This window comes from Mus pahari, chromosome 11 (assembly GCF_900095145.1).
Source record: "Mus pahari chromosome 11, PAHARI_EIJ_v1.1, whole genome shotgun sequence".
In the NCBI taxonomy this organism is placed as follows: domain Eukaryota; kingdom Metazoa; phylum Chordata; class Mammalia; order Rodentia; family Muridae; genus Mus; species Mus pahari.
The window spans coordinates 6,075,356-6,102,847 of record NC_034600.1 but is presented as its reverse complement, the minus strand read 5'-3'; the positions used below and the strand labels follow the sequence as shown (position 1 = coordinate 6,102,847).

General features: G+C 46.3%; 2 protein-coding genes across 7 annotated transcripts in view; one reads left to right on the top strand and one right to left on the bottom strand.

The window, feature by feature from the left end:
* Nucleotides 1-6,974, top strand: part of Exoc3 (exocyst complex component 3) — a 41,882-nt gene extending 34,908 nt beyond the window's left edge. For 4 of the 5 annotated variants that reach the window (XM_029543913.1, XM_029543914.1, XM_029543916.1 and 1 more), the window contains exons 11-13: nucleotides 2,088-2,249; nucleotides 2,830-2,957; nucleotides 4,023-6,974. In XM_029543913.1, the coding sequence (XP_029399773.1) occupies nucleotides 2,088-2,249; nucleotides 2,830-2,957; nucleotides 4,023-4,194 (462 nt within the window). In that variant the 3' untranslated portion in view covers nucleotides 4,195-6,974. The remainder of the gene's footprint in view (nucleotides 1-2,087; nucleotides 2,250-2,829; nucleotides 2,958-4,022) is intronic. The other variant, XM_021208456.1, reaches the window with a different exon arrangement.
* Nucleotides 6,821-27,492, bottom strand: part of Slc9a3 (solute carrier family 9 member A3) — a 49,695-nt gene continuing 29,023 nt past the window's right edge. Inside the window, exons 2-17 of one of the 2 annotated variants that reach the window (XM_029543912.1) lie at nucleotides 24,510-24,812; nucleotides 20,487-20,647; nucleotides 18,755-18,833; nucleotides 18,021-18,198; nucleotides 16,920-17,140; nucleotides 16,323-16,525; nucleotides 15,715-15,804; nucleotides 15,526-15,596; nucleotides 14,332-14,461; nucleotides 13,047-13,162; nucleotides 12,374-12,503; nucleotides 11,988-12,164; nucleotides 11,725-11,797; nucleotides 10,879-10,986; nucleotides 10,225-10,474; nucleotides 7,134-9,464 (exon numbers count right to left, since the gene is read on the bottom strand). In XM_029543912.1, coding sequence (XP_029399772.1) covers nucleotides 9,461-9,464; nucleotides 10,225-10,474; nucleotides 10,879-10,986; nucleotides 11,725-11,797; nucleotides 11,988-12,164; nucleotides 12,374-12,503; nucleotides 13,047-13,162; nucleotides 14,332-14,461; nucleotides 15,526-15,596; nucleotides 15,715-15,804; nucleotides 16,323-16,525; nucleotides 16,920-17,140; nucleotides 18,021-18,198; nucleotides 18,755-18,833; nucleotides 20,487-20,647; nucleotides 24,510-24,812 — 2,294 coding nt within the window. In that variant the 3' untranslated portion in view covers nucleotides 7,134-9,460. Of the gene's footprint in view, nucleotides 10,475-10,878; nucleotides 10,987-11,724; nucleotides 11,798-11,987; nucleotides 12,165-12,373; nucleotides 12,504-13,046; nucleotides 13,163-14,331; nucleotides 14,462-15,525; nucleotides 15,597-15,714; nucleotides 15,805-16,322; nucleotides 16,526-16,919; nucleotides 17,141-18,020; nucleotides 18,199-18,754; nucleotides 18,834-20,486; nucleotides 20,648-24,509; nucleotides 24,813-27,492 lie in introns of both variants that reach the window. The other variant, XM_021208684.2, reaches the window with a different exon arrangement.

Here is a 27,492-nt window from a genome sequence, read left to right as displayed (position 1 = left end):
CTCTCTCTCTCTCTCTCTCTCTCTCTCTCTCTCTCTCTCTCTCTCTCTCCTCCTGTGGCAGTTGGGAGAGCTGGAGAACTCGCCCTGGTGATGTGGGTGTGGGAGAGCTAAGCCCCTGACTAACTCAGCTACCATCCAGTCCCAGATCCTGGGCTTTGAGTTGGCCAACCCCAAAATCTACCTCATTTCTGAACTGCTGGAGCTTGTGAAAGGGCCATTCCTGCTGTTCCAAAGCTGCAGGATCTCCATGACACAGGGCAACAGCGGAATAACTGGGAGGAGTCCCAGTAAGAATCCTGTACTGATGGTGTGACAGAAGCCAAAATATCAAACCACTGAAAGTGAAGATGTGTGGACAAAGGGATATATTGTGGGATACACTGACATACTATAGCTTCCATGACAAGATGTTTTCTATGCTTGTTTTGCTTTTTTTTGTTGTTTGCTTTTTATTTTATTGGGGGGGGTGTTGCAAAGGCAGAGGGCAGATAAAGGGAATAGAGAGATTAGTGGAACTGGGGTGCATGATGTGAAACTTGCAAAGAATCATTAAAATTTTTTTAAAAGTAGTCTTAAACCTGTGTGTTTACATTCCAGCAGTTATGTGTTGTTTTTAAATATTGTAGTTGCTTATTTTTCAAAATTAACAGATTTTTATCTTTTTACTTTGTTTCCTTCAAGCATTTGTGTGTTGGTTTTTTAGCAGGGTCTGACTGCCATGGTATAGAGTTTGGGCCTGTTTGTTTCTACCCATGTTAGAGCTTGTCCATGCCAGCTGTCTTAATAGCTTATCTCCTGGTATGTTTTGATCTCTGGTTTTTATTTCATATGTAGATGATGGGTCTTAAGGAAGAAGGAAATTATATACACTCTCAGGCATATCTTTGCTCCAGTCTCAGCCTGCTTACAGCTTAATTTAGTTAGTGATATATGCTTCTTTGTCTTCCATGGAGTCTTGCGGGAGTCTAGTGTGATAGTGTGCCTGCAGTTCCTGTGGTCATTCATGAGATTCCATTTGGACTAGGGACAATTGACCACCCATCACATAGGGAGCTGACTCCAAAGCTGAGGCTACAACCAACAGCCATCACATCAGTGGTTGTACAATTAAAGGATCTAACTGACTTAAGTATCTCTTCAGTAAGGTTCCCTCACTTCCATAGAGGGAATCTAATCTCTTCAACAAGCCAGCTTTCCTGTTATTTTTCCATGTTAGTTCTAGACTTTCCCTTTGCTTTGTAATGCTCCAGAGGTGTATTTTCTCATTTGAGTCTTTCCTGAGGATTCCCAAGATATTTGGCCCATGGTTTTGGGTTTTATTAGCTGAGGGTGCAGAGTAGTGGTGGTGGTGGTAGTGGTGGTTTGGGTTTTCTGCTAATCTGCTTGTGGATGATGTACTGCTGTTGGACTCCATCTAAGCTAAGCTCCTTCTGCTAACCCATCCTGTCAGTCAAGAGACCAAAGCTTGTTTGGCTCAGGCAGTTCCTCTACTGCAGCCCCACTTTGTATTAGATTGAGAGCCTCAGGATCAGGCAAAGTTGGAGCCTCTAAAGGAGTTGGCCCTGAGGCTGTGGTATACATCAAGCGAGTGCTGGCTTGGTGTTTGTTCGCTAGGGTCTCAAGCTCATTTGTAGATAGTTTGGTGCCCTAGAAAAATGATGCTGGAAGGAAGCTCTCCGAGAGATTTAAATCTGTCTGATTTTTAGATGGAATATAAGCATCAAGGCTACACGGGTTATGTGTGGGGCCCTTCTTGCCTCTGTGTGTGTGCTGTGCTGCCAGCTGGCCTATCATAACTGCTGTCACCATGTGAAGTCAGGAGAGTCCAAAACTTTATGGTGAAATTCAGACATGCATAATTTAATATACTTACTTTAAAATCCTACAAAATATATAGCCAGGTATAGCTGAGACAGGAGGATTATTGTGAGTTTGAGGCTAGCTTGAGCTATATAGCTAGACCATGTTTCAACAGGAAAAAAAAATCTAAGTTGTTGGAAATAAGGATGTACACCAGCCTGTTTGCAGGTCATCTTAGGTGAGAACATCTGTGTGGAAGCTGCAACTGACTACATGTTTTTCCACAGAGAATGACAGCTGAGGCACATAGGCGTGTGGTGGTAGAATACCTGCGGGCTGTCATGCAGAAGCGTATTTCCTTTCGGAGTGCTGAAGAGCGCAAGGAGGGTGCTGAGAAGATGGTCAGAGAGGCTGAACAGCTCCGCTTCCTGTTCCGAAAGCTGGCATCTGTGAGTATTGAAAGGGACTAAGCTCAGGGGTAGTGCATATCAGGTTACTGAGTTATCTAGTAGCTTGCTTTTTGTTCCTATGCCTGATCTGTTTAGGCCAGATGTTGGGATCTAGGAACATCAGGAACCAGTGGCCAGTTAGTTTTGTCTATCAAGAAGGTCTGGGTCAAGAGCCTGCCCGGCTTCCCAGTTGATAAGTGCATTTCCACAGAGGCTGACACTTTGTTAAGGTAACTCTCAAGATTTTTGTGGTGGCAGCCCATGTATAATTTCATGAAGTAATATATTTCTTCCTGTCCCTCTGTTCTCGATGATTCTGGTTGCCACCCATTAACCTCCTTGACTCAAGTGTCCATAACTAGATACTCCTCCCATCAGGCCTTTTCTCTGGCTGGAGACTAACCAAATCACCTCTGAGATTGGCCCCTGATCCTTAGTCAGAATGAATGAATCTTGGGGTGTTTACATAGAAGAGCAAGGTGCCCGGCCTGAGAGCAGGTTTGGAGATGTCAACATCAAATTGGCATGACTGTAAAAAATAGAGTAGAGGGCTGTTCCTTACCCTGCTGCTGTTTTCCAGGGATTTGGTGAGGATGCAGATGGACACTGTGATACAATTGTTGCAGTGGCAGAGGTCATTAAGCTCACAGACCCTTCTCTGCTCTACCTAGAAGTCTCAACTCTTGTCAGCAAATATCCAGACATCAGGTAAAGGCTGAACATCTTTCCATCAGCAAGAAGCAGAACACATCATTCCTACTGCCCTTAGGAAGGTGATCTGTGAGCATCAGAAGTTAGACAGAACATGCATGCCAACTAGTTGTGAAAAGAAAGGTTGTCAGGGTTCTGGTGGTAAGGGTGCAATAAGGAGTCATCGGTGCAGTCTTCCACCAGCCCTATTTGATGTTAGCAGAGTCTGGCTGAGGTTTGTACGTTTGCCTTGTAGCCAACTTGCTTGCCTGAATGAATAGTAGACAGAAGGCAGCCCTAACTATACAAGGTGGGTGGTGTTTGCCTGAATGAGTAGTGGACAGAAGGCAGCTCTAACTGTACAAGGTGTATGGTGCTGGGAAGGATTGAGTATTATATCTTTGATTGGTGAAGTGGGGAAGATTGTGACTGGAACTATCTAAACCCCATGATCTAAGGAAGGAAGCTGATTGGTATTTGGCCAGGACTTCCTCACATATATGTGCACTCAGTATCAGACTGAGGGAAGGGATAGCTATTCCATGTCCCTCTACCTGCTGTGCTGGCTCCAGACCCCAGGCCCTGCCTTTGTAACCTCCATTCTAAGAACCTGCCACATCCTCTAAGGATGAGTATGGCTAAGGTGTCTCATTGCCACTGTTAGAAAAGCAAGAGTCATAAACCCTCCAGAGTCACCCTTCTATGGTAGGCAATCTTGACACCAGTAGTTAGAACAGAATTTAGAAGTTCTTTTATGCTGGGCAGTGGTGGTGCATGCCTTTAATCCCAGCACTTGGGAGGCAAAGGCAGGAGGATTTTTGAGTTCAAAGCCAGCCTGGGCTACAGAATGAGTTCCAGAACAGCCAGGGCTACACAGAGAAACCCTGTCTCGAAAAACTAAAAAAAAAAGGAAGAAGTTCTTTTACATTTTTTAGGGAGAAAGTAAGATGAAATGTTGGGTATCTCTCTTCTGTAAAAGAAGAGGTGTCCTTTGTGGCTGTCAGTATCCTACCCTCTGAGTGTCACCTGTGGAGACTGAGGGAGCTGAGAAGATGGAGGTTCATGCTGACTTCTCTTCCACAGAGATGACCACATTGGTGCACTGCTAGCACTTCGAGGAGATGCCAGCCGGGACATGAAACAGACCATCATGGAGACGCTGGAGCAGGGCCCCATGCAAGCAAGCCCCAACTATGTACCCATCTTCAAGGAGATTGTTGTGCCTAGTCTGAATGTGGCAAAGCTCCTTAAGTAGCCCTGTCCTCCCTGCTGCCCTATGTGTCTTTACTGTATGACTTTCCTGTTGTCACCATATTAAACCAAAAGTCCATCTCTAGGTTCTTCGTAAGATGTCAGTTACACATTCCTATCTTCTGTGGCATCACACTATTCTCTACTATGAGAAAAAAAGATGTGTAGTGGGCATCACCTTTTTTTCCCTGCTAAAGTCTTGCTCTGCTTAATTAGCACTTTGAACATCTGCCACTTAATTAAAGGAAAAGAAAGCCAGGAAGCTTTTCATTCCTAGTTGTAGGTTGTTCTGACTGGTTGTGATACAGCCATGTCCAGAGGCTTCAGGAGGTCATCAGATCTCAGCTGATGAATAGTTGTCCTCTTGTTCCAGAGATCCAGGGACTACCTTAAATTAAACAAAGTTGGAGGCCCTGATAGGGAATGTCCACATGGCCATCCTTGAATGTGTAGACTAATGGAATATTTTCTTTCTACTCTTGGTGACAGTGTTAACATTCTGATTTTATTTCATTCTTACAAAGTGTAAAAAAAAAAAAATAATAATCCCTTTTCTAAGTGGAACTAAGTAAAAATTCCTCTGGGACTCAGAAGAATGAATTTCCTAGAGGGCCTGGCTGGTATTGTTTCGATCCAGGCCCGGCTTGACAGTCCACTCAATATGAATGACAGCTGGGCAGTGAAATGTACACTGAGCTACCGGTGTTGACAAATAGCAGTGACCCTTGTGACAAAAGATGCTTGTGTCTCCACTCAGGTTTCTCAGTGTAGGCTGCTGCTGGGCATGTAGGGTAGACATTAAAATGACCACTGAAATACCCACATGGTTAATCCCATTTGGCTCTCAGGCCTTAGAGGTCAACAGAGGACAGGGGAAATCATATTTGTGAACAGTGGGTAGTAGAATCATGGAGAAAGAATAGGAATTGTTAGAAGTCAAGGGATAGTACCAAGCTATGTACTAGTGGGTAGACAGTGTTCAGCATGATACAGGGAAAGCTGTGGCCAAGAACCTTTTTAGAGGGCACCTGTGTACAGGATTAGATAGACTATTCCAGTGAGTGGGTTGTGGCTACATGTACCAAAGTTTATAGTGTAGGCTTCCTGAACAGGGATGTGTGACTGCCATTTGCCAGACAGGGAAGTGTTTTGAGAGAGAGCAGTGACCAGGTTAGTGATTCCATAAAATGAGCTGTTAGCCATGAAAGGGTGTCTTGCAGATTAGCAAAGTCTCTTGACTGTCTTAGATTCTTTTGCTGAGATGAGTCACCATAACCAAGGCAACTATTATAAAAGAAAGCATCTAACTGGGGACTTGCTTACAATTTCAAGGTTTAGTCCATTATCATAATGGAGAGGAGCATAGCATGTGCTGGAGCAACAGCTGAGAGCTGTTCTGAAGGCACAGACAGACCGACGACAGACAGACAGACTCTGGGCTTGACATGGGCTTTTGAAACTTCGGAGCTCATCCCTACCTCCTGATACACTTCTCCAATATGGCCACCTCCTAATCCTTTCAAACAGTTCCACTCTGGTGACTAAGCATTGAAGTATATGAGCCTATGGAGGCTATTCTTATTCAAACTTTATTTAGTTGGGTCCAGGATAAGTAGATGTTCCAGGTCATGCTGTTTCACCAGTGAGATGGAGAAGCAGCTATGAGATTGATGCTGTTTCATTCCCCTTTCCTCATATCTGTTGATGCACAGATCAGGTTGATGGGTGAGCTCCCTCTAAAGAAGGAAAGGATGGACATCCTAGACACTTGAGTTCAGGTTGCCAGAACCAGGCCACCTCAACAAAGTCCTTTAATGCAGAGTTCAGGGAGAGCTGAACAAGCAGAGCCACATTGGGTCACTTCCTTTCTTACTGCAGTGGAATGAATTGTGACTTCTAAAAAGAAAGATTGAGGTCTTAACCTTAGAACCCTGAATCAGACTTGGGTTGAAAGTAGAATCATTGCAGGTGTGATGTAACTCAAGGTATTCAGTCACATGGAAATAGTGTGAGTACTTGCATGGAGACACCAGCAGCCCTTAAAACCAAGAGGAGGCCTAGAAGGACTCCTTTCCTGACTCCTGGCATGAAGCAGACTTTGTGACTCACACAGTGTTCTTTGCTAGTTTACCATCATATCTGCTTTGAGATGACTATAAACTTAACAGTTGAGATTCCTCTTGTTAACAGCCAATGTCTGGGGATTCTGCTTTGAAATGCAATTTTAAGTGATCTAAAATTAAAATTAAAAATGTGTTGCAGGACCTCTAGACCTCTGCCTTGTACTGTCCTTACCCTGACCTACAGAGACCCTCCTTGGTGACCTTTGTTGCCATTCCTTACTCATGCACTTTGATGTCTGTAGCACCTCAGCCACCTCCTCAGACATGGTGGGAGCTGTTTCAACCACCCACTGCCCATTCATCCACAGGAAGTATCTGATCTGTTTTGTAGCTGAGAGATGCTAAACTAGGGCTTTCCATAGATGTGTCCAACAGCTTCCCACTCCTAGTCAGGTGGCCTCAGAAACACTCTGTTTTATCTTAATTTTAATGCACAATAAAGTGCTCCTGAAGTTATCCTGGATAGGATTTTTCCTTCATAAACAAAGTATACACCCAAAAATAAATGCCTTAAAGTGTTTTTAATAGACATAGACAAGCAGTCACTGCAGTTTTGCTGATGAACTCCTTGTACAGATGCTGCCCAACACATAGGAGGGGCATTTAAGGCACATGATTCTGTGATCAAAATTAAAGTTCAACTATGATTATGTTCACAACATTAATACACAATTTTAACCATTCAAAATATATTTCTAGTTTTGATGAAGTTCTTTAAATTTCCTTTCATAAAAAGATTAGTAATACATAGTATATTGAACACTGTAATAAAATTATTTTCAAGAAAATACAGAAGTGGAAATATAAATTTCCTAAATTTGTATACTTTGTAGTACCACAAAGTAGGTCTGAGTTCAGTATTAAATAAATAGAAATTCTCTCCTAATAAAAAAAAAACTTTTACAACAGTTTTCCTAAGGAAATACATTCATAGGATTTTTACATTCTATTGTACAACAATGACAAGAACAAGAGGGTCCTCAACTATGAAATGTGGCCACTGTATCATTTAAGCACAGGAAGTGGGGTTTTGTGAACGAGGCTTTCTTGTCAAGACTCTGATTCCATATGGAATGCCCAGTGGTGTGGTTCACATGCTCAAAGGACATGGCCTGTGCATAGCTAAAACATGGACAGAGTGTCAAAAGGTTCCATAGATTGATCACCAGGCTGCTAGCTTTGGTATCTCTGGGTACTGGTGCAAGGTGACAGTTGCTGAGGCACTGTCTCATCACATTTGGTTTCTAATTCTGCAGTGGGAATTGGACCCCATGTCCAGCAGATCAGGTGAGGTGTTAAGGCAGTGTCCTGGCACAGGGAGGAATGAGAAACTTGTCTGCAGAGCAGGGGCTGAGAGATGCCTCGCAGAACACCCCTGGTACCGTAGCCAGGTACACCCTGCCTAGGAGGTAATCCAAATGGCAGCTCCAAATAGTCTGGTGAAATTACGGATCCCAGCATTGTACAATGGCTGGACTTCAATTCAGAAATGGACAGATGCTTCAAGGGCTGTGGAAATCAAATGCTGAGCATCTCTCTGATGGCTGAGTCTGAGCTAGCCAGTCAACTGCAAACTGACAGGTTCAGTTGGGGAGTGACACTCTGAAGCAGAATGCAGTATGTTGAGCGAACTTGCTTTGTTTTCATTCACTTCTCTCAGCTCTCTTCCTATCCATGAATCAACTGCAGCATTAATATAAATTGATGGACCTTCCTGTGACTCCTCTGAAGGTGACTGTCAACCTTGTTCCTGAGACATGGTATTTCGTTTCCTGAGCAGAAACCTGAGTGCTTTGTTTCAGAAGTCTCCAGGAAGTCCTTAAGTCCACCTTTAGACCCATCTCGATCTCCCTTTAGTGATACCCTGTGGTACAGGCAAAGTTTCCAGTGAGTTGGAAGCAAAACTCAGGTGACTCTTCAATACTGGACTTCTGAGGAAACGTGATAAGGGATGAGGGCCCGCCCTCTTACTCCTACAAAGGGCAAAGAAGGCCCTGAAGATCTAGGGGCAGGACAAAATGCCCAGAGAGTGGGTTCCTGCATTCCCCTACTCCTGAGTGATGTAGAGCCCCTCTATATCCCTAGGTCTTCCCTGCCTTTGATAGATACCAGAGATGGCTATAATTTTGACCAAGGAAGGTTTCTAGTGAACCACTACTAGTGCCCTAGCTCAGCCTGCCTGGCCATCTACAGTGTTCCCAACTTAGGCATAGCTCAGGCCAGACACCTTGCTTGTGATGGCAAGGCCCAGGCTGGGAGGGGCCAGGCAGGGAAAGTCTGAGTTAGAAGAGCCAAATATTTCTGCAGTTAATCACAAGGTGATTAACTATTGGGCAGTCTGGAGAACTAACTTGGAAGGGGGTCAGATAGGGCCTCAGGGTTTATATTCCTGGGGATGCACAGAACCTGCTGCCTATTTAGAATGAGGTTGATCTGGGCAGTGCCACTTCTACAAATCTTAATTTTTGAGACCTTCTTTTATACCAGCAGTGATTTAAGTCCACCACAAGCCTCTCAGGGATCTTCCTCCTCCTCAGAGTAAGGGTGGCAAACACTAACAAGGGCCCTAGCCTCGGGATAGGGGTGGGGAGGCAGCACCACAGAGCCCTAGGATCTGGAACCAGGGCAAGAAGACGGCAGGAGGCAGTGTGGTATCCTGGGGACACCAGATGGATTCTTCCTAGGGCTAGGCTATGCATTAAGACTCTCAGGGTGCATTGGACCCTAAGAACATTAGCTGGTTGGGGGGAGGGGGCACTGAAGGAGACCGGCGGAGCCGGGCCCCGGCCAGGCAACAGTTACAGTGGCGTCTCTTCTTGCTCCAGGGCGTGCAGCGGCAGTTCTATAGAGCCCGGAAGAGAAGCGAGTTTTAGCAGAGCTGGGCGTCGGCGTGGACGAGGCCTTTGGAATGAGCGCCTACTGTGTACCCGGCGTGCAGCTGCCGACCGAGCATGTGCACTGGGTGGGGCCCGGTGCTCTGGCTCTGTCCCGGGATCACCAGAGGCAAAAGTGACAGTCGAGGTGCGCTCAGATGGGGCGGGGCTTGGGGCACGTGGGTGGGCGAGCCCTGCGGGGAGCAAAGGCTGCTGGGAAGCAGCAGATGACTGCCGAGACAAGCGTCCAGTAATCGATGTGCCAGAGACCGTGTCACCTGTGGGAAAACGGAGTGTGAGTGGCTCCCAGTCCAGATCAACACTGACCTCCTGTACTCAGCCCAAGATTCCCTTCCCCCTGAGTTTGCTGTTCCTCCGTGGCTTGCCCAAAATTAGGTGCCTGACCAGGGGAAGGGTACCTCAGGCTCAAGTGCAAGGAAAGATCCCTAACCTTCCACACCAAATGGGGCATTTTCTGCTGTGCACTACTGCAGAGTTAGAAGGAGTTACAGCCAGTGTCTCTGAACCTTCCTAGGCAGCTATGCACTGAGCAGCAGATCTGGATCACTCCCCGTATTCTGACACTTCAAACCCTGCCATTGATAGCAGCCCCCTCCACAAGGGGTAGCAGTGCAACACCCATCCCTGGGTACTACTGCTCTACCCTAAAAACCTATCACAAGCCTCAAGGCACACAAGGCTCTTTCATCCCAGCACTCAGGAGGCAAAGGCAAGCATATTTCTGAGTTCCAAGACAGCCTGGTTTTCAAAGCTAGTTCCAGAAGAGCCAGAGCTGCTCAGGGAAACCCTGTCGAAAAGGGTGGAAGTGGAGGCAAGCAAAGAGACAGAAGCAAAGAGCAGATGGAAGAGCACGAAGGACAAGTGGGTTCTAAGAAATATACAGCTGGACCGATGACCAAGACAGGGTTTACAGAGTGAAGACAGCTGCTGCAACATCTGAAAAAGTGCAGGTACTGCAGAGAGGCCTGAAGGCAACAGCTGGGAAGAAAGAACGTGTTAGAGGAGGAAACCAGTTACATGTGTGTGGACTCGGGGGCAGCCGGTTGGAGCTGTTCCTCATGGCCATCAGCCAGCAGGAAGGAATCCACTGATTTGTTGCTGAGGCGGAATGGTGTCAGGCGGCGGAAGTTGCTGGGAGAGTTTGGAATCTGAACACGGGCCCTCTGGGAGGGCACCACGGTCTCCCCAGGGGACAGCCAGGGTGGCACCCTGGATAGGATGCTTGGGTCCAGATCCTCGTCAGGGGAGAACACGGGATTATCAATTCCTAAGAGAAAGGGCAGCTGGTCAACCTCAAAGAAGTACATACTCTCAGGGGAAGTAGGAGGCTGGGTGGATAGGCTCGGTAATGGGTGACTATGTCAACTCCTCTTGGGGCTCCACCTTCAGGGTAACCTTGACAGTCAAACTTATAAATCTAACCCTCATCCCACACCTTTCCTCCACATTTGAGACCCCCAAAACCTAGACAGTTTCAACAATATCTCCCTTCTCTCAGGTCTGGCCTGTTCTTCCAGATATACTTGCCATCTGCCCTGGGAAGACATCTAGTTAGAAGAGGTTATACCTCCAAGATTGATACTAAGCCTCCTTAAGCCTAGCTCCTCCTTCAATGACCACGCTCACTTAGGGCAGCAGGGATATCTCTCCCACTGGTCTCTCCCATCTTACCTGCCCCAGAGTCAGAGGCTACATCCTGGGTGACACTGGCCAAAAACTCAATGCCTCCACTGATCTCTTCATAGTTGGTGGCCTCCTCATGCTCTGAAAGTTCCAAATCTAGGTAGCAGAGGAAAAAGAATACTTTAAGAATGACTCAAGTTCTTGATGGCTGCTAGTTCATTCTCCCCTCCTATCACCCCCACCCCACCCCACCCCCCACATTCTATGGGTAGTTTTTCACAGCACTTGGGTAGCCTAGGGTTCAAGGGTCTGGGGCCAGTTGTGCAAAGGCCTGAACCACTCCTACAGTGCTTCCTTTTGTGACCCCAACTATATTTGGTCTTTGGGAAGGTCCATTGGATAGGAATGGCTGGGACCCCAAGACCTACAATGAAAGGGATGGATGGAGAAAGACCACTTATCTTTTAAAGGTGTGTGTGTGTGTGTGTGTGTGTGTGTGTGTGTGTGCTCATGCACACACATGCCCACGAGTGTGTTTGATACCCATAAGGGCCAAAAGAGGGCACTAGATTCCCTGGAACTGGAGTCGAAGGTGGCTTAAGTTGCCTTATGTGAGTGTTAGGAACTGAACTTGGGTCCTCTGGAAGAGCAGTAACCACTCTTAAACACTGAGAAGTCTTTCCATCCCATTGTGGGAGTGCTCATCTCTGCTTCTGCTGCTGCTGCTGCTGCAGGAATATGGGAGAAGAGCACTAAGAGTGTCTGGCCTAGTGGTATCCCACTCCCAACCACCAAGGGATGCATAGAGGCCCAAGATCAGAACCCCTGGGTAAAGCCACAGGTCCAGGCAGGAGTCCCTCCTGAATCAAGCACATGCAGAGGAACAGTTCTTACCTTTCTCCTTGATGGTCAAGTTGTGTGCCAGGTTCTCCATAGGCAGCTTCCCATTAGGAATACTGCTATTCCTCTGTGGACAAGTATGAGCTCTTACAGATGTACCCACACCCAGGCCCCTAACTTGCAGGAACTTGGTCCCTGCTCTGGTGAAAGGCTGTTCACCTGGCAGCTTGCCTGGTCAGCAGGACCACAGAGAGTCCCCTGACCCTTCCTGGTATTTAGTAGCCCACCCTACAACCACTGACCCCACCTTCCCTCACCCGCTTCTGTGCACGCTCCCTCTTGTACAGCTTGGCTGCCTTCTTGTTCTGGTTGATGCCTAGCTTTGCTGACTTAAAGGACTCCAGGCGCTTCCGCATGGTCCTGTGAAAGATTTCCTTGTCCTGCTTTTCATCCTCGTTGGGTGTTAGTTCATGCCGACTATAGAGATGCTTGTACTGTGGGAACAACTGACAGTCAGTTGGGCCTATATGGCCCAGGTAGGTCACAAAATCTCCAGCTCATCCCTGTAGACCCCTTGTCTGAGAAGAAGGCAGACACTGCTGTAGGTGTGTGACTGGGTTCCACCAGCCACATCACATGAGGGGATGACAGGCTTGCCCTGTGGGATAAGAGGGATCTGGGTGGCTCAGCTCATGGTACCCACCTCCTGCCGAGGCTTGTACAGGTACTGTTGCAGTGTGTGGTGGGTGACCATGTCCTCGGTGTCACGGATGCTCCTCCGCCTCTGTTCCAAGGACTGCATGTCCAGGCATACAGCACTGACATTTTCCCTCCTGCATGGACCAACACTGAGCCCAGGGGAGTAGCTACACAGAAGTCTTCTGCCCTGCCTAGGTACTTCATAATCCCTTCCTGCCCCAGGACTGCTTGGATGGTTTCCCAGAATGCCTTCTAGGCTTCTGTGTAAAGTTGAACCCCAGTGCCACCAGTCCCCCTCTACAGCCCAACCGTGACTCCAGAGGCCCACAGCCTTTCCTAAGCGCTAGAATAGCCACCATCATAAAAACTGACCATTAGTTGCTCAGGGCTAAAGGGCATGAACTGCTGAAACAGGTCAGGCATCTGCTGCTAACCCTACCTGCCTTCTTCCATCTCTCTATGCTTCACACAGTCCTGCTGACTGCTGAATAAAGGTGTGCTTTCACAGATGGGGATGCAGGCATCTTTCTGTACCCATCTCCTATCCTAGTCTACTTATACTTTCCTTACTCAGTTGCCTTAGGCCCTGTAGGAGGAACTAGTAGGTTTAAGGGTCATAAGAGAGATGCTTTTCAGGGGTACACTCTACCAGGGAAGTTTATGAACTGGTCACATACAAGAAATAGGAGACAGACGCCTCCACAGTAGATGGGCGGGGTGTGCTGAAGTCCACATTGACCATATTGTCCGTACTTGGGGAGCGAATGAAGGCCAGGGATCCACGGCGCTCTCCCTACAAGGAGAACATAGACTCATTAGCACTCAAGGATGACCCTTAGGTGGCACCTGCCATGTCAAAAGATCCTGTGACCAAGCTGAAGAGCCTGTGGACTCGGGCAGGCAGAGATGAAGCTCAAGGAAGATCAGCCTTCCTGGGATCCTGTGCAATGTCCCTAGACACTTTGCAGCTCAACAAGGGCCAAGATACAGAGTAAGAGCTGGGGTTGGGACCAAGCAGAGGTCATCAAAGCCTCACTTGAGAGGAGTAGAGCTAAAAGTTGAGCAGGAAAAACAAAAAACAGTAGGTAAAAACAGAATCTCTTAAAGGACACAAAAATATCTAGGGCATACCACCCCAGCTTGAAGGTTGGGGAGGTAGTTTTTGTCCCCATCAGAGTCTCTGAGTGTCAATGGACATGGGGTCATATGGTGCTTAATTGGGATTACGTCTATTAATAAAGGATGTCATGGAGCCCAGACAGGAGTGGGTGGGTCATGAATGAACTGGCCACAAGATAGTCACATGTGTGTCATTGAAGGATTTAATATGAATATGTACAACATATGTGTCTATGTTGTATCTATACATACATGTGTTTATGACTATGTATGTATGTATGTATGTATGTATTAGTTTACATGTACCTGGGTATGTGTGTGTTCATATATGTAAATGTGAGCATTACTATACATTTGGGTGTGCATGCATCAGCCATGCCTTTGTGTGTGTATATACATGTGAGGCTGCTCCTTAAGGTCATCAGTCAGTAGAAAATATCTACCAACTTGTTTCTCAGTACAATGTATATGTGGGAATAGGTAGAAAACCTGGGCCCATTACCCATTTCCCAACGTCTTTCATCCTTTTTAGGGAAAATACAGACATTCATACTCCTCTAGAGTCCGGTCTCCATGATCAGGAGGATTTGGTTTCTACCAAAACCACAGCATCTAGATAGTCACTGTACCTATGCCTCTGATTCTTGAGTGACCGGGAACTCTGACATGCCCTATTCCTAGAGTACAACTCCACAATTCACAAGAACATTTGCAGTGAGACATTCAAGCAAAACACACAACTTGGGTCACTCATCACTGCCCTCTGCCTATGCCCTAGATCGCATCTGATGTTTTACTTTAGCCCTCAACTTCAGCAGAGGGATAAATAGGACATTATAGTACCTCAGCCACATAGCTAATGGCATCCTTCAAATTCAGCTCATGGAAAACATTCAGGATCCGATCTCGAGATTTTTGAGCAGATCTTCTCATGAGGACTTTGCTGAGGAACTTCCTGTCAAAATTGGACCACCTGGGGGACAAAAGATCACATTAGCACTGAGAGTCTGGGTCTGTCTGCCCCACGTAGATTAGAACAAGGTCAGAACAGGCAGATGCCTGCCAGAGCTAGTCAACATAGAACCATTATTTTTTTTTCCTCCTGGATTTTATTTATTGTAACAACCTGAAAGTGAGTTTTAAAGTGAAAGGTCATCATGCCACCTCAGGTCTCATCCTTTGCATTCTTCTATTTTTGGCAGTGGCTGGCAGTGGAACTATATGCCACGGTTTTTAAAGTAACAAAATGGACAGGTTTCCAAGTGCCCATCTGACCACCCTCCAAGTGCTGTGAGGACAGGGCCAAGATTAAGACAGCAGTAGGCCTTGTTACAATTCCCGAAACATTCTTGCCTAGGATGTGTTGCTCAAGTTAACTCTGCAGCCTCAGGTGGGCTCCAGTTAATTCTCAAAACAGGTACTAACAAGGGTGAGATAAGTGTTTCTGTCATCTAGCCTTAAGTACCACTTTATGTTACAGTAAAATACAAATGAGTGATTTCTGTTTCATGAACAAGATCATTTTAAATACTAACACATCTTTCCCATTAATGAAATAGAGAAGTGATTGGTTTTCCTGGTTTTTAATTTCTACATTATTTAAGTTTAGCATTAATTGGTCAGTAAAAGGGTGTCTGTTTATATGCTGGGGTGATGGTCAGGAATAAGATTCCAGTCCCTGGTTTATTGGGCGCTCTATCCTCTTTGTTAGCATTAACTTTGTTTTTCACCTGCTTGCACCTGGAGAATATGTTTAAGCCTGGGAATGGGGGCTCATGCACCATGAAAAAGTGTCCATATGCTGTCCATCCTCCCCAGTATAACTTTAGGGGCAGCGTGGAACCCAGACAATTTGTCTCTGGCTCTTTTAAATGGAGAGGTCCTCCAGAAATTGTATTTTGTGGTTCTTGAATTGTGCTATCACACTGGTGTGGCCTCCAGTGTTCTTATTGTCCCTCTCTGCACCTATGGAACCCATTGTTCTATATTTGAGGGGTCACAGGTAGAAGGGGGAATGTTATGACTTAGGCTACTTACTTATCTCTGAGGTAATTGTGTCCAATTTGTCCTGAGATGTCCTCAATGGCTGAGAGGATGTGGTCGAAAGCCTTTCAGAGGAAAAAAAAACCCTTAACTGGCCATCCTTCCGCACCCACAGCCTACCCCCCAGACCTTGTCTTCCCAGACCATGTCTTCCCAGGCTGTACACTTCGACCTTCTCCCTACCCGGCCATGTAGCTTCTCATTGAGCTTTGGCTCACGATGCTCACTCCTCTTCACCTTCAGCCACTGCACCAGGGGCTTAATGGTCAGGCCCTGAAAGACAGCCTCACTAATTCTGATGCCAGACAGGATCTCCATACCCCCCAGGGGCTTCTGAGCCCAAACCAGACAGACATTAGATCTCTTCTTCCACTGTATCTTCCACTGTAAACAGTCCAGGGACCCATGAATCCATTGGCACTGTCCTATAAAAAGGTGCTCCAAAGCCCCTGTGCTGTGGATGTCTGTATGGACATCAGAACTTCCAGTAGTCACTTTGGATGGCCAGATGCAAAGGGCCCAACCAATCAGTACTGCAGATGTAACTAGGTCTGCTCTCATCAGTCCTGGCCAGAAAGTAGCACTTTAAGGACAAATTGTGCTATGTCCCCTGTGGGGCCACATGAAAACCTACAAAATGCTCCTAATTACTAAAATTACAAAAACCAATTAAAGTGTGGAATCTGGAAACAATCAACCTACAGGGTTGAGCCCTGTAGGGCCGGCTGCTCTTAGGTGAGATCAGGGTTTGGACACTCTTGAGGCAGGGCCCGGGACAAGCTGAGCCACACCTGAAAGATGACTGTGAAGAAGACCACAATGAGAGTGGTGCTGACAAACAGATTTTTCTCCTTGACTTTCTTCTCATCCAGAAGTACCACCAAGGCATAGGCCACTGCCCCACGCAGGCCACCATAGGACATGACCACCTGGTCAATTGTTTCTAGCTGCACCATTCGGTAGCGATTCAGGATCCAGGTCTGCAGAACAACACCTGTAGCAGAGAGGTCACTCAGCTCCATGGTTGTTTCTCTCAAGGCCACCCCTCAGGATTCCCCAAAGCCTTTTGCCCCTCTGTCTCTCTGCTGACTGTGAAGGATGCACAGTGAGTGGGTCTATCCCAAGGGTACTACTAGTCAAGCACTCTGTAGAATGAGGCAATAATACTGCTCTCACCCCAGCTCCCAGCTCCCAGCTCCCAGCTCCCAGCTCCCAGCTCCCATTCCTTGATCCCTGGTACCACCTCGATCCCCATGCTTTGCCTTGAAAAATTTTCATCTTTATGTGGATCAGTGGTTGGACTTTTTACAGAGCCACCCTGGGGCCCCCAAATCTGTGACCTAAACTAAGGGAGCCTAGCTGCTACCAAGAGTGCTCCCAGCCCTCACCAATGGCTCGATATACAGAAATGAAGACCAGCGTCAGCAACACAAAAGCCGTGTTCCATGTCCAGATGTCGGGGTTCACAGCTGAGATACCCAGGAACATAAAGATAATAGTCTCTGCTCCACTGGCCAGCATCTTCATAGTGTAGCGCACAGTGGTGGCTGACTGCTCTGAGATGTTGGCCTTCACGTACTTCTGACAGCAGATGCCGCAAAAGGTGATGCTGGGGGGGGGGGGAGGGCAATGTGAGATTTCTCTGCCTCAATTTGAGCAGGCTGATCCCACAGACCAGACGTTTCCAGGCCTAACTCCTGCTATCTCCAGTTTCTCTGAGGACATTGCAGGCCCCTACATCCCAGCAGATACAATCTACAATGGCTAGTCCTATGTTGTAGTCCTAAGAGTAGTCCCTGCTCTTCCCGAGGATTCATGCCCTGAGTGGGTCTATCTGGCTGCTTCCATGCTCAAGACTAGATATGGAGTTTCAATAAAGGAACATCCTTCACGCACAGCCATGAGAGCCTATTGGTAGCTAACTGGTGACCAGGTAATAGTAGCCATTAAAGAAGCCTGGGGCCAACTTTGGTGTCAGGAAGCTCCTGCCTGAGTGTGAGGCTGCATGCTAGCGGAGGCTGTGATAGGGCTTCTGGACAGATCATTCTTCAGTCATAAGCCACAGCACACACCTACCATGCCCTTTCCGTAGGTACCCGTCTAGCCAAGGATAATTCTGAAGACTTATTAACTTCTTAATTTAAAAAAAAATTAGATTGACTTCTTTACCTCTGTCAATGAACTTCTATCCAACTATGAAAGCTATGGAGGTGGCAGCTACACAATGGCTTGAAATTTGGGCTCCAAGGAGGAGACAGTAGGTAGGGACTCACCCTGACAACCCCTTCACCAGGGAGCAGTAGGCAGGGACCAGGTTCACCCCACAGCCCCTTCACCAGGATGATGGCAAAAAGCCCAAGATACCCTTTGCTCACAGTGGCACCTTCTGCCAGAGTTTGAATGCAGGAGATGTCTGGCACATCACCATCTAGAAAGCCACCTACCCAACCCAGCCAACAGCAGAGGGTTGTTTCTTGAGGGGGACTTACGCCAGGATGGCTGACAAAGACAGCATCTCGGAGGTCAGATAGGACAGGTAGGAAATGACAAAGACGAAGCCAGGCTCGATGATACGCACATGCTTGGTGAAGCGAGTCACCAAGGACAGCAGGAAGGCGAAGATAACACCCACCAGAGTGCCCCCCAGGCTCACCACGAAGAAGGACACTGTGAGAGAAAGGAATGAATTGTCCTTTGTGGCTGGTGATGAGTGAAGCTGACCAGGTTGGCTACTCATTCCTCATGGAAGGCTCCTGGCAACCTCTTACAGCAAGGCTGAAAGTTTAGGAAATGAGGCAACTTTGTTCTCTATGGATAGTGTGTCTGGGCTCCAGGTTTAGTGCAGGAGGGAAAGGACAGAAGCATGCTATACAGGGGATAAGACTTCATGGTAGAGGGCATTGGGTGGCATCCCTGCAGGGCTCAGTCTGTAACAAGATCTGAACCCTGTGTCCTTATACACTGTCCATCTAGCCTTGCCTAGGGAGACCTGGGTTGATTGTTCATATCCCTTCTCAGGAGAACACACAGGATCTCCCAGGGCCTTCAGCATTTGTGTGATATTCTGGGAAAGGGACCCCAGCATGGTAAGTAACCAGAAAATAAGCTGGAGACCCCAGAATAGCAGGGGCCCCAGGGATTCCATTCTAGAGAGAAGACAAGCCTCTGTGTTCTCTGACACTAGATCTAAGACAAGTCAGGCAGGAACACTCCCAGTACATACCTATGCCTTTCACACAATCCACGCCAGTCACTGCGTCACCACCCAGGGTCACAAAAGACTCAAAAACATTGTACAAGACCTAAGGGTACAGAAGATAGGAACATATCTGGTCAGCCCTGCATCCACATCAGCCCCTCCTTGTCCAGTATCCCCCTCTTTCCTAGATTTGGACTCCAGAGTTGACACCTGAAGTAGCTAAAAACACTTGTAAAGTTGGCATAAGTTGGCAATTGTCAACAGGAAGGGATCAGCAGAATAGCAGGTAGGATGTGCACACAAGTGAGTGTTCTAGAACCAGGAAAACAGGTACAATCTCTGAGTCTTGTTCTATATCCTTGTAGACATGTTCAAGCAACACTGAGGAAGCTGGGCAGACTGGGACACAGTCATGGTGAGCACTGAGTCATTGGCAAGGTCCCTGTGGGGTTGTTCTTCATTATGAGGAAGAAGGTGGGAAAGGCATAAACCATGAGGACATGAGGGAAGCCTTGGTCCACAGGAAGCTCACCCCACTACATACACAGGGAAATCTGCAGGGCCACTGTAGCTCAGGAAGGCTGAGGGTTACTTTCTGAGTTTTAGACTAGGTCTCAAATGGGCTCAAAGAGTCTTCTACACACAGAAATCTGATACAAGGCACCCTGCGACTCTACTACACTTCAAGGGAGCATAAGACCTTGGGGATTTCTTAGGAACCACAGGCAATTTCAGAGGGCAGAAGAAACCAAACACACTTCCTCAGGTGTCAGCTGAGGGCTTGGGCCCCATTCTTACCAGTTAATCCTCATCTCATCCCCTCCCACAGACCTGTAGTCCATCTGGGGACAGGTTTTGAAATTTCCTCAGGGCTGCACTAAAGCAGCAGCAGTGCTCATGTTTCGTGTACCTGCTTCTCACTGCCAGGATGAATATAACCTCATCTTTGTGGAGACCTTATGCCAACTCCACTGCATGGGTCTGGTAGGATGTCTTCAAAGAGAGTAGTTAAGGTTAAAAGTGATCAATGTGGTATGCATAAGAATGTATAAGAAATGATGTATAAGAAGAGTGCAGATCATAAACACACAGAGAGATGACCATGTGAGCACACAGGCAGAAGATAGCATCTGTGGGCTAAGGAAAAGGACCTCCAGAGCCAGCTGCCATGCTTGGTTCTCAGCTTCTAGCCTTCAGCATTGAGAAAATAAACTTTCACTGTTTAAGCCACAGGCTTCTGAAGTATTTTGGTGGGCCCAGAGGATTAATGCAATTCCTGTAGGACTTTGTTGTTTGTTTATTCATCTGTTTGTTTCTTTGGAAATAGTGGGTAATATCAAGTGTGGGTCCAAAGTTATAGACCTCTGCTCTGGGGGATGTGGATATGGAGATTTAAATAGGGCAGCATTACTGCCAAAGGTGGTAATGAATGGGCCTAAAATTGTAAAATAGAGAAAATTGGATAAAGCAGAATTAGGGAGCCAGAAGAAGGTCAAAGCCTGTGTCTCCCCAACCCCTAACTCATACCCCAAGATTGCTGAACCAATAAAAAGGAACAGGTGATAGACATACCCTGCAGGAGTTGTACATCTTAGGTTACAAACATAGCTTAAAAGGAGACCATGTACAGATAGTGGCCCTCTTTCTAGCTTATCTATCTGAAGCATATTAGTAATGACAACTTGGTAAGGTATCCTAAAATCTCCATGCAATTGAAATGTTCTGTAGCTACTCCAAGGACCCCACCATCACTCACCACAGTCACTGCATCATTCAGCAGTGACTCCCCAAAAACAATGATGAACAGGACTTCATTGACATGGACTTCCTCAAACACAGCCAGCACAGCCACTGGGTCCACAGCCGCAATGAGGCTACCAAACAGTAAGAAATCCAGGAGTCCAATTTTCAGTTCACCTGCAAGAGATGTAGACCATGGGACATGGGCTAGCCACTTGGCTCTTTCTCTCCAAATCCCACATCTCTCAGGTCCCTGGATGATCAGAGTCATCAGGAATACAGGCTAGGTACAACTCTTCCCAGGGCTACCCAGTGACCAAGAGGATGTCAGAGACTAGAACTCACAGCCAGACACCCCCAGAACATGTAAGACTACATAGTTCCCCCATGTGGTGCTTCCTTCTCTTTTCTGAGCTGGGGTAGAACTTTCCATCCCTGAGGCCAAGGAATGAGTATTAGGAAGTAAGAATCCCAGGCAGTCAATGTGCCCCAGGAAGTAGAGGGCAATGAACAGGGTGGTCCTTGTAGTGACTTGAGCCCCATATATCTGTGATTACTAAATTCTGCTGCCTCCAGCCAGTACCAGAGCTCTCTGAAGTCTCCATTTAGAAGTGGACCACACACTAAACTGCCACACCATATAAACCCTGCCAAGCTTTCCAGAGTAAACTACCTTCTGGGGTATCCTTGAAATGCCATAGCGGAGCCAGCCTCTTGGTCTAGAATCTTTACAGACCCAAAGTGCATTCTAAAACCAAGGTGGATCCCAGAAGATGTATAGTCCACTGAATCAGAACTAACTTTCCAGCCTAGCCTTCCTGTGTACACACATTTGCCTGGGACTTAGCTGACCCTCCCAGTAAGGGTGAGCCCCAGCCTCAAACTACTGTCTACAGAGAATGGCCACTGCCTATGCAAATGTGGCTATACTGGCAGCCAAAGTCACATAGAAAAGAGAGTTCATTGGATGAGGATGATCTTTCTGGTCAGCTTTGACCAGCTAAGTCTCAAAGGCGGAGCACAAATCAACATCCCATATCTATCATGGGATAGTAACTATACTAACTGCAGGCAGTGACGTATAGCAATACTGGTTATTAAAAGACACTCTATGGCATAACAATTCTTCATGGCTATGACATAGTAGGAAGGTGGGCCTAGATGTTTCTGGAGAATAAAATGTTCTAGAGTTTGACTATGTAATTTTCCATGTAAGAATGCTTGCTAAGGTTCAGTGAACTATATGTAAAGGTCTATGCTTATTATACCATAAATCAGTCTGTTACAGGGTTCTCCATAAACCCTAAGAACAACTACAGGAATATCACATGCTGGAATCTTATGGCTGACAGGGCTATCAAGTGAGGGCCAGTATGTCCCCTGAATAGCTGTTGGTATTAGATCCACAAGTCACTGTCCCATATCTCAAGACATTTCTCTAGGCCCAGCTATTTTAGATGTGTCACAATCACCTTATGGCATCACCAATGCGACCAATAGTACCCACCCTAGAACAGGATGCCTATAGTTTTAGAAGTCAGGCAAGCCCTCACCATTGAGGTCATTATCTAGTGATGCAGAAAATCAGGGACTAAACAGGGTCTCCCTAAAATAGTGAGCTTCCAAATAGTTGATATTTCCTGTTTTTACTGTTTCCTGTTTCTCCTTGGTCTCCAGGATTTCAAGGGCCTCATTCACTGAGTGAATGTTCCAAAGAGAAAGTCCTGACTCTGAGCCCTCCTGTGAGCATCTACTCCCATCTGTTTACATCACCTACTGTCTCCCAGCTGGACAAAGATTCAGCATGGGATTGTGATGGTCGTTCTTGGTTGTCAGCTTGGTTATATCTGGGATGAGGTACAACCCACAAATTATAGACTTTGTGGAAAGGTAAAGAAAGGTCCAAGCATGGTGATATATCCCTTTAATCCCAGCACTCAGGAGACAGAGGCATGCCAAAGTTAGTCTACAGAGCAAGTTCCAGGATAGCCGAGCTTAGACAGTGAAGGAAATAATTGAAAACAGAAAGCTGACGATGATGTAATAGAACAAGTGGGCCATGTTCCAGCCACAGCAAGCAGAAGAACTCAGCTTCTTCAGTCACATGATTCTGGCTTTAGAGTCAAGTGTAGAAGGGGTTACTGGGACAATTGATGCTGGTTGGCTGAAGCTAAGAAATTAGCAGTGATTAAGAAGAGACCAGAATCACTAAGGTAAAATCATCTGGGAAATATTTCCTGAGAGAACAAAGAAGATGTGTTCCAGAGATAGACATCATGCTGGCAACTAGACTTGGTAATAATAAGATTCACCCAGATGGTACTGGTTTTGAAGGTATGAAGGGGTCATGGAGAACAGCTGAGGCTTGACACTGTGAAAGGCCATTGTTGAAGGTGCAGTTTCAGTTGCAGTTGACATCCCAGGACTGAAAGGGTCATGCAAAGAAGTTGAGGCTTGGCACCATGAAGAGAGCTTCTAAGAGCCTATTGGTGAAGCCTAGTTGCAGCAGAAGACCCCAGTGTGTTGAAAATGCCAATACTATGGAATGATCACCAAGAACGGCAGAAGCAGTGGGGTGGAGTCAACCAGAGCCTAGAGTGATATAGAAGGCAGAGCTGGAGATGTGACCAAAGCCCTTTAGTGGAGCTCAGAAGATCATGTGTGGATCCCAGACATTGGAACAAGAAGCTGTAACATTGAAGTTGCCTTAAAGACTCCAAGATGTTAAAGATGCCAGAGCCACGGGATACTTGCTGAGGAAAGCTGCTAACAGGGAGTAGAACCAGCCCACAATAAAAAAGTTTGTTGCAGTTAAGAAAGATGAAAGCATTTGGATATCTGAAAAGCACTTTGACATCAGACATGGAGATACAGAGTTTGGAGTTAGCCCAGCTGTTTTTCAGTTTTATTTGGTCCATTATTTCCTCACTATGACATTTTGCAATGGTAAGACATATCCTATGATGGAACTATGTGATCTTCTTTTTTATTTTGATTTTATAGGGGATTGCAGTTAAGAAATTGTATGAATCTCAAAAGAGATTTTGAATTTGGGGCCTTTAAATACTGTTGAGACTGTGATAGACTATGGGGCTTTTGAAATTGGACTAAATATATATTGTATTATGTTATGGTTAGGTATGGCCCCCAAACACTCATATGTTTGAACAAGCTTATGGAGGCCAGTGTGTGGAATGTGGTAGTTTAAATAGGTTTGGCCCTATAAATTCATGTATTTGAATGCTTGGTGATTGAGAGTAACATTATTAGGAGGTGTGGTCTTGTTAGAGAAAGTGTGTCACTATGTAGGTGGGCTCTGAGTGCTCTTGGTGCTCAAGCTCTGCCCAGTATGGAAGAGAGCCTCCTCCTCCTAGCTGCCATCTGATCAAGATGTAGAACTCTCAGCTCTTCCAGTACCATATCTGCCTGAAGGCTGCCATGCTTTCCAGCATGATAATAATGGACTTAACCTCTGAAACTGTAAGCCAGCCCCAATGTGATGTTTTTCTTTATAAGAGTTGCCTTGGTCATGGTGTTTCTTCACAGCAATAGAAACTCTAACTAAGACAAAAGGGTTAGGTGTTTGTGGGAGGTAACAAGGTTAAGTGAAGTAATTGCTAGTGTATGTGAGCAGAAACAGCACCAAACCACTCAAGACTTTGAGGTGCTCAACTCTGTAATTCATCATGAGACCAGGAGCATTTCACTTTCATCTCCTTCTTCCATGGGGGTTGACCAGATGGTTCACACCATTCTGGTAACTATGATAAGAGTTAGAACAGCTGCCTCTGCACACCTACCCACCTTGCTGATCTGTGTGGCCACAAATCTGTTATGAACATGACGAAAGCCTTAGCTTACAGATGTCCCAAGGAAGCTAACTATAGATTGAACCTTTTTGCACATACCAGGCTATTTACTTAAGTAGTCCACAGAGACATTGCCCATCATCCTCAGCCCTAACCCTTCCAAATCTGAATCATTACCTTGGCTAAACAAAGTGACTTGTACTCACCCAGAGGACAATGCATAGACTTACCCATCAAGCCACTGAGGAAGACACCATAGAGGGACAATCCTGTGGTGGCTGCATTCCATATAGTGCCAATGACAGCATATAGCAGAATGGTGCCCAGGTTGCCAAAGAAGAGTCGATTGGGCATGAAGTATCCAGCATCCAACACAATAGGGGGCAGCAGGTAGAAGAAGAAGAGCGTGGGCGTGAGTGTGAAGGAGGCGATGTGGTCAGCTGCCCAGACGATGCCACCCAACACCAGGCCCAGAACGATGAGTAGAGCACTCTCGGGGACGATACTGGTGACCTTGTGGGACAGGTGGAAGACTGTGGGAAGAAAGAGGGTCAGGCAGATGAGGGCCCATAAGGGAACACAATGTCAAAAAGATCTGGAGACAAGGTCCACCAGAGGAATAGGAGGAGTTAGGGGGCCAGGACACCCCCCAGCAAGGACCCTCCATAGGATCAGGGTGGTCACTGGTTTCTTGCAAGCTTGAGTAGCAGGAAGCCAACTAGTTTCCACTTGGGGTTCTGAAGACCCCCCACTGTAGAAGCTGCTATCAGCAGTTCTCAGTCTGTGGGTTGCAATCCCCAAAAGACTATCAAAAAACCTATATTCACAGTAGCAGAATTAGAGTTATGAAGTAATAACAAAAATAATTTTAGAAGTGGAGGCCACCATAACATGAGTATTAAAGGGTCTTGGCATTAGGAAGGTTGAGATCCATTGCACTAGATGGACCTCTTCCTAGGTACCTGGAATAATGATCCTTCTGTTTCCCCAGCCACCCACAGTTAATGGTGAACAAGAGCAATGTTGATAATGACAGGCCCCTCTAGAAATGAGTGATTCCAACCCAAAGCTGGAACACATAGTCAGAGCCAAGGCCAAGAGCTGGATAGAACTCAGCCACACCAAGCCAGTGTCTCTACCTTATAGAATCTCCATGTTCACACAGGGGTGATAACGTATAGGCACTGGATGACAGTACCTCTTACTCTATGATCATGCCACAAATGGAAGCTACATAGCAATTGAGAGGAAGTGGCCTAAGTTGGGATGTACCTTGCCCCTCAGGTGGATGCTCTACCATTTGTCCTGCCTGTTCCTGGCCTGTTCCATTGCAGTCACCTTTAGGACACTCATGCTCCTCATATTTCCGAACCATGACCCCTTTGGGGTCACAGCCATCTAGGAGAAGAAGCTAATATAGAAAAGGTTTCTAGAACCCCAGGCAAAAACTAGTTGGCTTCCTGATATTCAAGTTTGCAGGAAACCTTTGACTACCCTCCTCAAACCCCTCAGGCTCCTTAGGCTCCTCAGGCTCCTCAGCCATTACCAACTCTGCTAGGACCTTGACAGTTGCTCAGCTCTGCCCTATAGAGAGCAGCCATTTGGCCATGAGTTTGGTGTCTGATTTGGACTCAAAAGAAAGGTGATCAGAATTCCTATGCTAAGCCTGATCTTTAACACGATTGGAATGCTGACAGACTGGGCTGCCTCCTTTGGCTTAAGGAATATTTTGTACAACCAAATTCATTCAACAAGGCTGTTACATTGATGATATCTCTGAAATTTAAAAAAGGAGGTGTGTGTTATCCCCACCCTGCAGCCCCCCACCAACAAACATCCAAGCTTCCTCTCAGGCCAGGGTGGTATGGTAATCCACAGGAGTCTGATCTCATAATCAGCATTTCCTGGTGGGGGCTAATGATAGTGGGGCCTGCAGCATGCTTTTGGACACACCCTTCTGAACTGGATAGCCTTGACAGGGCTCCCTGGCTAGTTTCTCCACAGGTAATTGCAGAGGTTTCAGGGATTAGGTGGGCTCCTCCACCCAAGGGGTGGAGATTGCTACTGTTCTTAACCATGACAGTCCTGGACTGCATACAAATGGTGCCTAGGCACAGGCCATTGCTGTTTTGTTAAGGAATTTCCCCCCTGTGCCCATTTCTTCAAGGCTTTCCCCCCACTTTCTCCTCCATATATTTCAGTGTATCTGGTTTTATGTGACGTTCTTTGATACACTTAGACTTGAGCTTTGTACAAGGAGATAAGAATGAATCAATTCATATTCTTCTGCATGCTAACAGCCAGTTGTGCCAGCACCATTTGTTGAAAATGCTGTATTTTCCCCACTGGATGGTTTTAGCTCCTTTGTCAAAGATCAGGTAACCATAGGTGTTTGGGTTCATTTCTGGGTCTTCAATTCTGTTCCATTGATCTACCTGTCTGTCACTGTACCAGTACCATGCAGTTTGTATCACAATTGCTCTGTAGTACAGTTTGAGGTCAGGCATGGCCTGTGCTGTAAGATCAAGAATCAACAAATGGGACCTCATAAAATTGCAAAGCTTCTATAAGACAAAAGATACTGTCAATAAGACAAAGAGGCCACCAACAGATTGGGAAAGAATTTTTGCCAATCCTAAATCTGATANGGGACTAATATCCAATATATACAAAGATCTCAAGAAGCTGAACTACAAAAATTCAAATAACCCCATTAAAAATGGGGTACAGAGCTAAACAAAGAATTCTCAACTGAGGAGTACCGAAGGGCTGAGAAGCACTTGAAAAAAAAGTTCAACATTCTTAATCATCAGAAACTGCAAATCAAAACAACCCTGAGATTTCACCTCACACCAGTCAGAATGGCTAAGATCAAAAATTCAGGGGACAACAGATGCTGGCGAGGATGTGGAGAAAGAGGAACACTTCTCCATTGCTGGTGGGATTGCAAGCTTGTACAACCACTCTGAAAATCAGTCTGGTGGTTCCTCAGAAAACTGAACAGAGTACTACTGGAAGATCCAGCAATACCTCTTCTAGGTATATACCCAGAAGATGTTCCAACTGGTAATAAGGACACCTGCTCCACTATGTTCATAGCTGCCCTATTTATAATAGCCAGAAGCTGGAAATAACCCAGATGTCCCTCAACAGAGGAATGGATACAGAAAATGTGGTACATTTACACAATGGAGTACTACTCAGTTATTAAAA